The sequence below is a fragment of the Sesamum indicum genome, linkage group LG15, assembly GCF_000512975.1.
Source record: "Sesamum indicum cultivar Zhongzhi No. 13 linkage group LG15, S_indicum_v1.0, whole genome shotgun sequence".
NCBI classification, from domain to species: Eukaryota; Viridiplantae; Streptophyta; class Magnoliopsida; order Lamiales; family Pedaliaceae; genus Sesamum; species Sesamum indicum.
In genome coordinates, this window is record NC_026159.1 from 2,673,337 (window position 1) to 2,683,559 (window position 10,223).

At 39.4% G+C, this 10,223-nt stretch overlaps 3 protein-coding genes across 3 annotated transcripts in view; all 3 read right to left on the bottom strand.

Annotated features, from left to right (window-relative positions):
* Positions 1-1,877, bottom strand: part of LOC105177590 (phosphatidylinositol 3,4,5-trisphosphate 3-phosphatase and protein-tyrosine-phosphatase PTEN2A) — a gene marked incomplete in the record, with an annotated part of 9,520 nt that extends 7,643 nt beyond the window's left edge. The window contains 1 exon segment of the mRNA XM_011100796.2: positions 908-1,877.
* On the bottom strand, positions 2,389-4,516 carry LOC105177592 (UPF0481 protein At3g47200). Its single transcript, XM_011100798.2, has one exon. The coding sequence runs from the start codon at positions 4,294-4,296 to the stop codon at positions 2,683-2,685; it is 1,614 nt and encodes a 537-aa protein (XP_011099100.1). The 5' UTR covers positions 4,297-4,516; the 3' UTR covers positions 2,389-2,682.
* LOC105177593 (probable beta-1,4-xylosyltransferase IRX14) lies at positions 5,654-8,949 on the bottom strand. Its single transcript, XM_011100800.2, has 3 exons — positions 7,881-8,949; positions 7,182-7,751; positions 5,654-6,222 (listed from the first exon to the last, which is right to left on the bottom strand). The coding sequence occupies exons 1-3, from the start codon at positions 8,591-8,593 to the stop codon at positions 5,988-5,990; spliced, it is 1,518 nt and encodes a 505-aa protein (XP_011099102.1). The 5' UTR covers positions 8,594-8,949; the 3' UTR covers positions 5,654-5,987.

Sequence of the window (10,223 nt, forward strand, 5' to 3'; positions counted from 1 at the left end):
GGTATTTCACATACAATAAAGAACAAATGTCAGGTTTAACCTCCACTATCTAATAGAGACTCAAATTCAAATAAGGTAAATCTAATACAAGCCTTAACTATTTTGCAGAAGTATGTTATCTCGATCAAACATAATAGTACATGGATAAGTTACAGAACAGAAGTGTCATTTTCGTTCCTTATTCAAGTAGCACCAAATGACATGTGTGCATTTCTTCTTCCACGTGTTCATATAGGATATAACAACACACCAGCTTTAACTAGATATGCATTCAAAACGTGCTTGTGAAGAGATTTTACCTTGATGCCAGATTTATTTTCACTTTTACGCACTAAATATTTAAAATGAATGTGAAATGCATAATAGTATAACTGGAGCTGTTGTGCTGCTTAGCTTCAAGGTTTATAACTAAATCATCAAATAATGTATTTGCCTGTTCAATCTTCTCTTTAGCCTTATGAGCAATCTTATTAAAACTTAGAACTCCGAAAAATTCGTGAACCGTCAGCTGAATTTTGAACAATAAATTTGATAATATTTAGTTTAAGAACTGCTCTTCTTGTATAAGTGTTCAAAACGTTAACTTTCTTGGACATTTTTGACTGGCAGTACATGCCACTAAATTGAGACTAACTGTACCCGGAAATGAAATTACTAGTAAGAACTTCCGTAGAATGCGATTAACACACAGAAGAAATCAAGGTCAGATTAATCTCGATTTGCGTAATTCTTCACCGCACCACATGCAAACAAGTGAATGCCCAAAATAAAGACTTAAGTGGATTAAGAAACGAGTAAAAGCTAGCTGCATTTGACGGCCATAACAGAAAGACAGCAGAAGATTAAAAGCTGCAGAAAATTCAGATCTGTTCACAAAATCCTTCAACTTTTGAAATAATTAATTCACCTTGATTGAAGATTGAGAAACCTCCGCTTAGTATCCTCGAATGCGAGGGCAAATCCTCTTCAAAATGACAACTTCTGAGGTTTAAATCTTCAAATGAGAAAGGTGGAATGGAGAATGTATCTACAGTCTAAAATTGGTTTCTGAAAATTTGCATAGTAATGGAGTGAAATTTTAAGATACTTCTGAGCTCCTTTTAATTAGATTGTGATCTGATTGAATATCAAGTATTTATTTGACATGAGCTACGATTCAGTGCGGCAGGCTTCACGGCTCCTAGAAGATCCAAAACCACTTTAACGGTCAAAGGAGGATGCTCTTTACCAAGGAAACTTTGATGATGACGTGTCGGTTCCGGATGCTTTTTCCGGTTTCCCATCTCCGCGGGGATGAATTCATAATTTCTGAAATGTTGGAGGCTAATGCCACTTTTCCTAAAATTCAAGGACTAAAATGAAATGAAAGTTCCTCCCTCCTCCTCCTCCGCCGGCAGGTTGCTAGCAGTAATACACTCGCAATGGCTGAGAGAACTGACACTAATTACGTCACCGTAATCCAAATGGAGCCCACACCTGGTGGTTCCACTTCCTCCGCCATGTGCAAACCACCACAACGGCCTCCGCCGCCGTGTCACAGTGGCCATTCACAGTGTTGCAGCGGTACCAGCACCTTACGCCGCCCATCCTCTTACCGGTGGATCCCATTTTGTCTGCACCGCAGTCTTGTACGTGGTGCGAGTGTACGTGATTGCAGGTGGACCCGCCTTTGTAGTTCAAAATTTAGTTGCCTGTGCATTCTCATGGCTTAGTCCTCAATCTGAAGATGTTCCTTTTATTCTTTTTCAGCAGTATGATGGAAAGAGGAAGCCTTCAACTGAGAGCCGAAATTTGTTCCCAAGTCAGTAAGTTCACGGGTTCTTGAGAACGATTCATTTTGACAGTAACGTGCAAGGATTTCTTTCCTCGTATTATCCCATTCTTGTTTTGTTCTGGATTAGTCGGCAACCTTTTGAAGGTCACACGACTAAACCCAGGCCCCTTTTACTTTGGGTGATTTGATTAAAATAGAATGTATTAAATTGTGATTAATATCATGGAAAAATCACATCATATACTTGGCTTGAGGCACTAATCACGAACCGACAAAAAATGAAGTAAACAAAACATAAAGGGTGATTAGCCACCCAAAGTAAAGATGGCCAAGGTTGATAAATTTGTCCGGGCATCCTTTCTTGTCTAACTTATCCAAAAATCCTTTGTAAGGAAGAATTTGTATAATGTATGTTGGCCATTGAATCATCAGTTTTATAGTGAACGGCATTTTTATACACTACAAATCTAGGTCCGGTATCAGTATACTAGACTGGATTAGACAACTTTTTAGATAATCTGTTTTCAGCTCAAAGGAAAAAGATAAAGGTACTTAATGAAATTTAATTTAGTTGGGAATGATTATCATGTGCCAAAAGAAACGAAAACAAGATGGAATGAATAGGATTTTATTCTCTTTACTTGGAAACTACAGTTCTCATATGCATGTTAAATAATTATATCATTCATCTGCTCTTCTCAGAAAACACTAAAATGAAGAATCACTTAGTGACTCTCTCTCTCTCTCACAGACCTTACCTTCACACAAAAATGAAGCAGAACAGAAAACAATGCAAAAGTTCGCCAAATCTATAGTATGTAAAAAAAAGCAGATGATTTGCAGCCAACGATGTATGGCGAAGTAATTGTAATCTGGAGTTAAATCCAAAAAGGGTCTAGTCACTCAGCTCAAGAATGCGGCCTATAATAACCATACACACTGTAAAATGTCTGAGCAAATGTTAGAGCCAGCAACACCACAGCAGCAAAAAAAGAGACAATCGACCAAGGATTATTGAAGTATTTGTGCCTCAAAGTAGCCCTCCAAGCATTCCACCTGTGATCATAGTACCGATTCACTTGCTCAGACAACCTCGAAAGAGAGCTGTCGTTAATATCAAAAACCACTTCTTGACATAGGCGATTGAAGAGGTCAGCAACCTCTGCATCACTCCCCAGCCAATTCTCAATAATCCCACAATAATGCAAGTAGCTCACGTCACCCGGTGAGTTGATCAAATTGTCCATGAAGATTACATATGAAGTTATGTCATTTGTGCAGTCCAAATGGCACTGCTCATATGCGATGAGGTTAAGGAAGAGCGACTTAGTACCATCGTGGATTAAGAGCCGAGGTATCTTGAGGATCCCATTCTTGAATTTTATGTCCCAGAATCTGTCAGTTTTCCTTCTCTTGAATTTGAGCCCTGCATCTTTCAGCTCGGTGACACAATGAATGAGTTGCTGCCGCCTCTTGTCCGCCACCCGGTTAGTGTGCGACCACCGTTTAATCCAAATTCGGGGTGTGGGTTTAGGCCCAGTGCGAATGGCTAACAGGCTGCGCCGGAAAACTTCAAGGCAGTGTAATCCACCCTGCTCTGTCAATGGATCAAAAGTGCTTGCATTTCCAAGAGATGACTCCAACTTGCTCCGGTCACTCTTTGTCAATGGTTCATCCGTCGGCATTAATGGATCGAAAAACCTTAGCGCCAGCCTGGCAACCATCCCTTTCTGGTCGGGATTACCAGACTGGATGCCAAATAGCCTGTCCAGTACAAAAAGGGGAATCTGATTCTCAAGCATGATCATGTCACGCTGGATGGAATGCATAGTACCACGCATAGCGAAAATCGGGTCGTTCCTCGAGTAACCTAACTGAGTGAATCCCCCGGCTGCACCACGAAAGAGCTCAAGAATGAAGCACGCATCCAACACCATCATTTCCACAAACTCATTGCTGCTGAGGCAGATCGGGCCTTCATAGCAGGCCCGAGCCTTTTCTTCCAGTTCTCTAACAGCATCAAGATAAAGCTCTATATCTTGATTAGTCCGCTTAAGTATATGGTGAAGGGCCCGCCATTTCTGCCGATCCATGTTGCGCAGTCGCTTCTTGCCGTGGTGATAAGGCCCTAAGGATACAACTTGAGGAATGTAGGCCTTGTCGTCGCAGTCCCGAAGGCAGTGGGGGATCCTATAGATGCAGAGTTTGGCCCATGCCCCTGCTGCATCGTCATGTTGTGCCTGATCAAGCTTTTCCTTGATGCTAACCACCCACTCAGACTCCACAGGCTTGGCCTGGCCCGACTCCTCAACCTGGCCCGTTTCTCCATCCTGGGCAGAGATTTGAATCGAGTTCGACGACAGTTGATTTTCTTGTCTATGAGCCTTGACCGTTTCCGGGAACTCAATGGATCTTGAATTTGTGGGACTTTGAGCATTTTGAAGCCCGGTTTCCACAGCTTGATTGAGCTTGAGGGTGATAAGGTACCAACTGAGAAGCTCTTTGTTGAAAACTGCAACCATTTTGAAATGATTGCGTGCTGTTTGGATTCTGGCTGTCTGTTTGTAGATAAAACTCTGGAAAGGGAATAAAATTCTTAACCTTTTAGCTTTACATTAAAGCTATGATGTTTTTGAATTGCGTCAATAGAGTAGTTTGTAAGGTAATCATTATGTAATGTGATGTTGAACTTGACCTAATCCACCAGGGCAGGCTGCCTGAGGCTGAGGCTGGACCCTTCTTGAAATTAACAGATCCCACACGTTTTATGCATTCAAGTTTATGAGTGTAAACACAATGATTTAGGTTATTTCAAAATTTTTAGCATTAATTATCATTAGCCTGCTGTAACTGAGATGTCAATGGATTAATCTAATCTATTCTTTTTGTTTTTCGACAAGCAAATGTTTAATCTAATCTACAACGGAAACGGGCGTGAACTTTCATAACTCTATACTAAATAATATACAATTGATGTGGCCTGAGTTCAGATTTAATGAGCTTGGCATGATAGGTACCATTTAGGACTTTGATTGTCTGTTCAAATTTTTTATTGCAAAATAATGTTATATTTCGTATAAATATTTTTTAAAACATATAATTGACGTAGATTTTGTAGAGGCAGAGATCCCAACTGTTTAATTGGTGGTGACAAATTTGTGTTTTGATGCAGGGATTAAAAACATATGAATGATAATTTGCACATGCTACTATTTATTACTATATATGTTTGTTATTTTTTTCAAATGTTGCAGGGTAAGAGAATGATTGAGGGCGTGTGGGGTTCATGTAATAGCTGGAAACCGAAATCTATCAAAATCTATATAAGCTAGTCATGCATGCATCATCCCTCCTACTAAATCCCCATTATCCACAAATCCCACGACAAAGATCAGAAATAAAGTCCCATACAACATGTGCAGACAATGACTCATTAAAATGTGCGACGTCGATTTTACATTATTTATTTATTTTTTAGTAAGTAGTATATATTGGAAAAGAGTCATGAAATTACAGTAAAATTTCAAACTGGCCACTGACAACATGTTGAGCAGTCCACTTGAGTACCTAAGAATCATAAAATTTGAAAGAAAAGATGCAAAAATCTTAAACTTGTTTTTGAGCCCAAAACAAGATTTCGCCAAAGCCTAAACTAGTCTCTTGTTTGATTAATGCTTGTCTGAAAACCTAGGAAGCTAATTTTGGGACCCCTCGAAATTTGCAAACGAGTTATCGGAAAGGCCTGTTTCGTTCCACGTAATGAAGCTTCTGCTCCCAATCGATTTCCTCCCATTAATTCAAAACAATTTGGACAGAAAGCAAGATAGATCATATGCACACTTGAAGCAGAACTGTATGATTTCTATTTGAAAACTTTTATGCATAAAACTTGGTAGAAAGTAAGTGCACATTCCACCAAGCAGTAAATATAACAGAACTAAGAGAAAACTCTAGTACAAAACGAGAAAACTAGTCAGCAAAAATGGAGGGAAAAGAATTGGATTAAGAAATACTTCATGGCACAAGACAGAAATTTATATGTATTTATCAACTGCTATTGTATATGTAACATATGCCTTCCAGTACTCATGAAGAAAGATGAGAAGTCCTGTCTTCATGGCTCTGAGCTTGTGACGCGGAAGGTTTGCCCATAACCACGATGAGTAATTCACAGAGTGGTACAAAATCTGAGATATTACTGATGAAAAAGTTTCTAATTATCTCCAGGATTCCTTGTAGAAAGACGGTCATCTAACACTTTTGCACTGTGCTTCCTCTTGCTACGGGAGCTGCGTTTTCTTCTTGACCCGCTCTTGGTTGGGCGCTTCTCCGTGCTCTCAGGAATAGTGACCACCTTTTCAGCAGAAGACGGGAGTTCAGGAGGAACATCTGGCCATGGAGTGCGTTTTGCCGGGACAGTGATATCTAATGGAGGATCAATTATCCATCTGTGTGGGGAAAAGAAATGTATTTAGCGAAGCTGATTATGCTCATGAACATGTGTATACAGTGTATAGGTACTGTTGCTCATAACCAAGTAGCACATTTAAAAATGATACTGTTGCTCATAAGATTAAAGACAACATGGGCTGGCTCAGATCCCACCTATCTTCCTTTAAACACCAGAACAGACCAAAGATGTCGATTTCACAGCCCTAGAAGTGTGCCACAGATGAAGTCTTACTATTCTGCTTGAGTGAAGTTTTACAAGTCATCGCATGAATTAAACTCAATGAATGTAACTATGAATGTAGTCATTTCTTCTAAAATATATAACTGGTGAAAAATTTACGAAGCTGACAAAGTCCACAGTCGACTTTATAGGGAGGTCAAAATGGTAACCCAAATAACTCAGCAAAAATTATAAAATTATCTGGCATCTCAATTCCTAGATTTCAGGAACCAGCCTCCAGAAAATTTGTCCGGTCAACATAAACTAGCACAAATAATTCGTCAATAAAAGGGAGCTTCATTGGCTTAACAGCTTCAACACAAGGCATATGGACTTCCAAATATTACAGCACTTCTCTGGTTAAGTCCAACTGATCCTTGCTTCCAGTTAAACATCAAAGAAAGGAACAGCCTGATACTAGCAGATCTAAAAGTTACTGCCTATCTCGAAACAACATTATGTATTCTGTCAATTTTCACGACAGAACAACAATTGCTTCATCAGTCCACAAAGGAGATGCTTAATATAAAATGTCTGATCTTCATAAATGGCTTATAACACCAGAGATTATGCATCATGAGGAAAAATCACAAGCAGTAATGTTTAAGATTCAGCTTTCGAAAAAATAAAACAACAAAACAAGCATTACCCAGGCAAATGAAATACATTATAAGGATTAGGTTTGTAAAGTGCCACAACATTTGAGATTCTGAAAGTAAATCACAGACGACTAACCTAGCAGGGAATTTGCTGTCAGCCCTTGCCTCTACACGTAGCCACCATAACAAAACTTTGCGTCCACAGCTACCAAGAGGCTCTACTACTGAAGTATCCTTTAACAAGGACAATGGACTTTCAACATCTTCCCCATCCCTATCAACATCTTCCCATTCCTTAACCCAAACTGGCTTCTCCAGTTTGTCCTCCCACACCAATCTTGAATTCAATACAAACCCAGCCCACTCCAGCTGCCTTGGCAGCACAACTGCCCTATCACCAATATACCTTGCACTCCTCTCCAAATACGGCAACGTATTGAAGGTGTGCCACCCCACCAAATGGTTCGAAGAATTACAAGCCGGACCTTGCACAGGCACCTCTGATTTCTTTTCATCTGTTTCATTATTATCTCTTTGGACCATCGATAATTCTCCTTCTTCAGAACCACCCGAATGTGCAAGAATTCCAACCGAAACTGCACCTACCCATTTCACATTCTGGATCTCATCAAACAACTCCAAAGTATGCATGTTGCTATCATCTGCAAACATCACAATCCCATCTAACCTCTGTTCTCTAACTATTCTGCAATTCAAACACCATGAAACATAAAAATTCTGTACTACTAACATCTTACTGTAAGAACTTTTACCCAAACTAATTCAGCATTAAAACAAAATCAATGATATATGGTTGGAAAACATATCAAGATACCTCAAAGCATGCAGTCTCATTCTTGATTCTAGTTTATGTCTGTCCTCCCACAAAACAGGCATTTTCCCATTGAATCCGATGTGGATTGTTCTCAATCCGGACTTGGCAATCAGGGAGGCGGTTTCATTGGTGGCCCCACCAGCTTCCACTACGATCCAAATGAGATCATAGGGCGCATTCATCAAAGAATGCATCACACCAGTGAGATGCAGCGTCTGGAAAGTACGAACATAAGTTGGCGTGATGGCAATCACAGTTCTAGGATTCTTAACCCCGTACAGAGACCTCTGCTCTGTCTGAACCGTCTCAATTATCCTGTGTGCTTTCATCACCTCCTCCGGATCCGGATGCGGCCACGGCCTTATTAGTATCCCATGCCTCCCCACCACCACTCTACTCCCACCGGTGCCGGCGGAAACATTCCTCTCCGGCGTCGACGTAACTCCGGAAGACGGCAACGTTGTTTGAAGGGCCGAGTATATAGTGGTGGCGGAAGGAGAGGAAGAAGTTGAGAAAAGGAGGAAAAACACGAGGCGAGAAAATCGAAAGCCCAGGACTAAGCTAATTAAACAGCAAAGCCCATGGAGGACTAGCCAAAAAATCGTCGCGGGCGATTTGATTGCTCCATCTACAGTGGCGTCCAGAGGCGAGGATGCGTTCCGGAAGCTGTTGCTCCGGCGGCCCTGCTGCTGCAACGCCGTCAGCTGCTTCATTCCGTCCTCTTTTTCTTCCGGGTTTCTTCTCTTCCTCCTCCGCCAACAACCCAACAACTGCTATTATTTACAAGACTCAAAATTGGGTGAGTAAAACAACCAAAAAGCGAAATGGGTGTCGGAGTGTCTTGGAAGAAACGGGGTTGGTTGGGAGATTAATGACGAGATTTCTTTAAGTTCACGATTCAATTGTTAGCTCACTGTCAGCTTCCATTTCCATTTCATCATCAGCTTCTTCAATTCCCCACAACAGATCAAAACCCCACGGAAATCGGGGGCGGAAAGGAAATATAAAATGTTGATTAGGAAAGGAAAAAGGGGGGAATTTGTAAAATTAAGTGAAAAATCGGACATGGGCGGAAGATAGGAGGAGAAGATCTAGGGTCAATTGGTTGCTGAATTCCACCTGTCAAAAGGCCAGGGGATGTGATGAAGGGTTAGTTTAGGCATTTCATTTTTGGGCTTAGTGTGTAAATAATAATGTTTGATTAATGATGATTGCCTGTGTTTTTATTAGGTTAAAAGTGATTAATCAGAGATTCAGATGAGTTGGGACATCAGATTTCTTTCATTCCTTACATATATAGAAAAAAAGGGGAAAACAAAAAAAATGAGCATAATAAGGGAAAATTGAATATATACCATAATGAAGTTAAAATAAATCGAATTTCATCCATTTATTATAAATTTATATTTTATCTCATTTTGTAGCTTGAATATATGCATCAACGCATATAAAGTCACATTATTTGTATGTTAGAACAATTTCTATACATTTTATAGATGTAAAATGATAATAATAATAAGGATGCAATATTTTCTAATAAAAATTTCAAATTGTCTCAACTTAATCAGCTGACATTCTAGAAATGTAGGAATACCTGTCTCATCATGTAAGAGGTGGTAGCTGCATAATTTGGACACTTACATAGTAAACAAGCAAGGGGCAAATTAGGAAACATATAATTTTAATGGTTGTAGTTAGGACTAATTTCCTTTATGGTCCATTAGATCTTCATACCACAGACCCCATTTGTTAATTTGGGATATCTTGTGTTTAAATAGCAATAATGGAATTCGTTTTCAGCCAATAAATACGTGTTCCCTAATTCCTTGATGAGGAAAGGCAGGAAGCATACTGTAAAAAGTATTATTCCCAATTCAATTCAAATTTATAATTTAATATCCACCAAATATATGTATATATATATATATATATTTTTGAATGTGTTCTCAATTCTTAATTATTGATCAAGAAACAATCGCCTCAAGAAAAAATTACTAGATTTTAATTGTGTCTAATCACAATTCTGATCTGCTTCCTATTTATATGATATGTGTATTATACTTATTATATAAAAAATTTAAATTTAATCGGATTTAATTTGTACAAACAACTTTTCAAATTTCAGTCTGGTTTAGTGTTTTCTTAGTTCTTGATTAAGGCCCAAAATTAAATTGAGGCCCAGAAAGGGAACGTGGCCCATTGGCAATTGCGACATCAGTTCAGTTGTACGTAGGTGATGTCCAACACAGACTCTTCTTTGGACTGGGACATGCTATGGCTCTCTTAATCTCAACTTCTCAGATCTCACGTTTCATTTCATATACTAAGTAGTAGGACCATACA

Bases quoted from the DNA above. Each gene is read 5' to 3' on its own strand.
- LOC105177592 (XM_011100798.2), bottom strand. From the start codon at position 4,296: ATGGTTGCAGTTTTCAACAAAGAGCTTCTCAGTTGGTACCTTATCACC.
- LOC105177593 (XM_011100800.2), bottom strand. From the start codon at position 8,593: ATGAAGCAGCTGACGGCGTTGCAGCAGCAGGGCCGCCGGAGCAACAGC. The intron at 7,752-7,880 runs GTATCTTGATAT...TTTGAATTGCAG, and splicing joins ATGAGACTGCATGCTTTGAG to AATAGTTAGAGAACAGAGGT. The intron at 6,223-7,181 runs GTTAGTCGTCTG...TTCCCCACACAG, and splicing joins GACAGCAAATTCCCTGCTAG to ATGGATAATTGATCCTCCAT.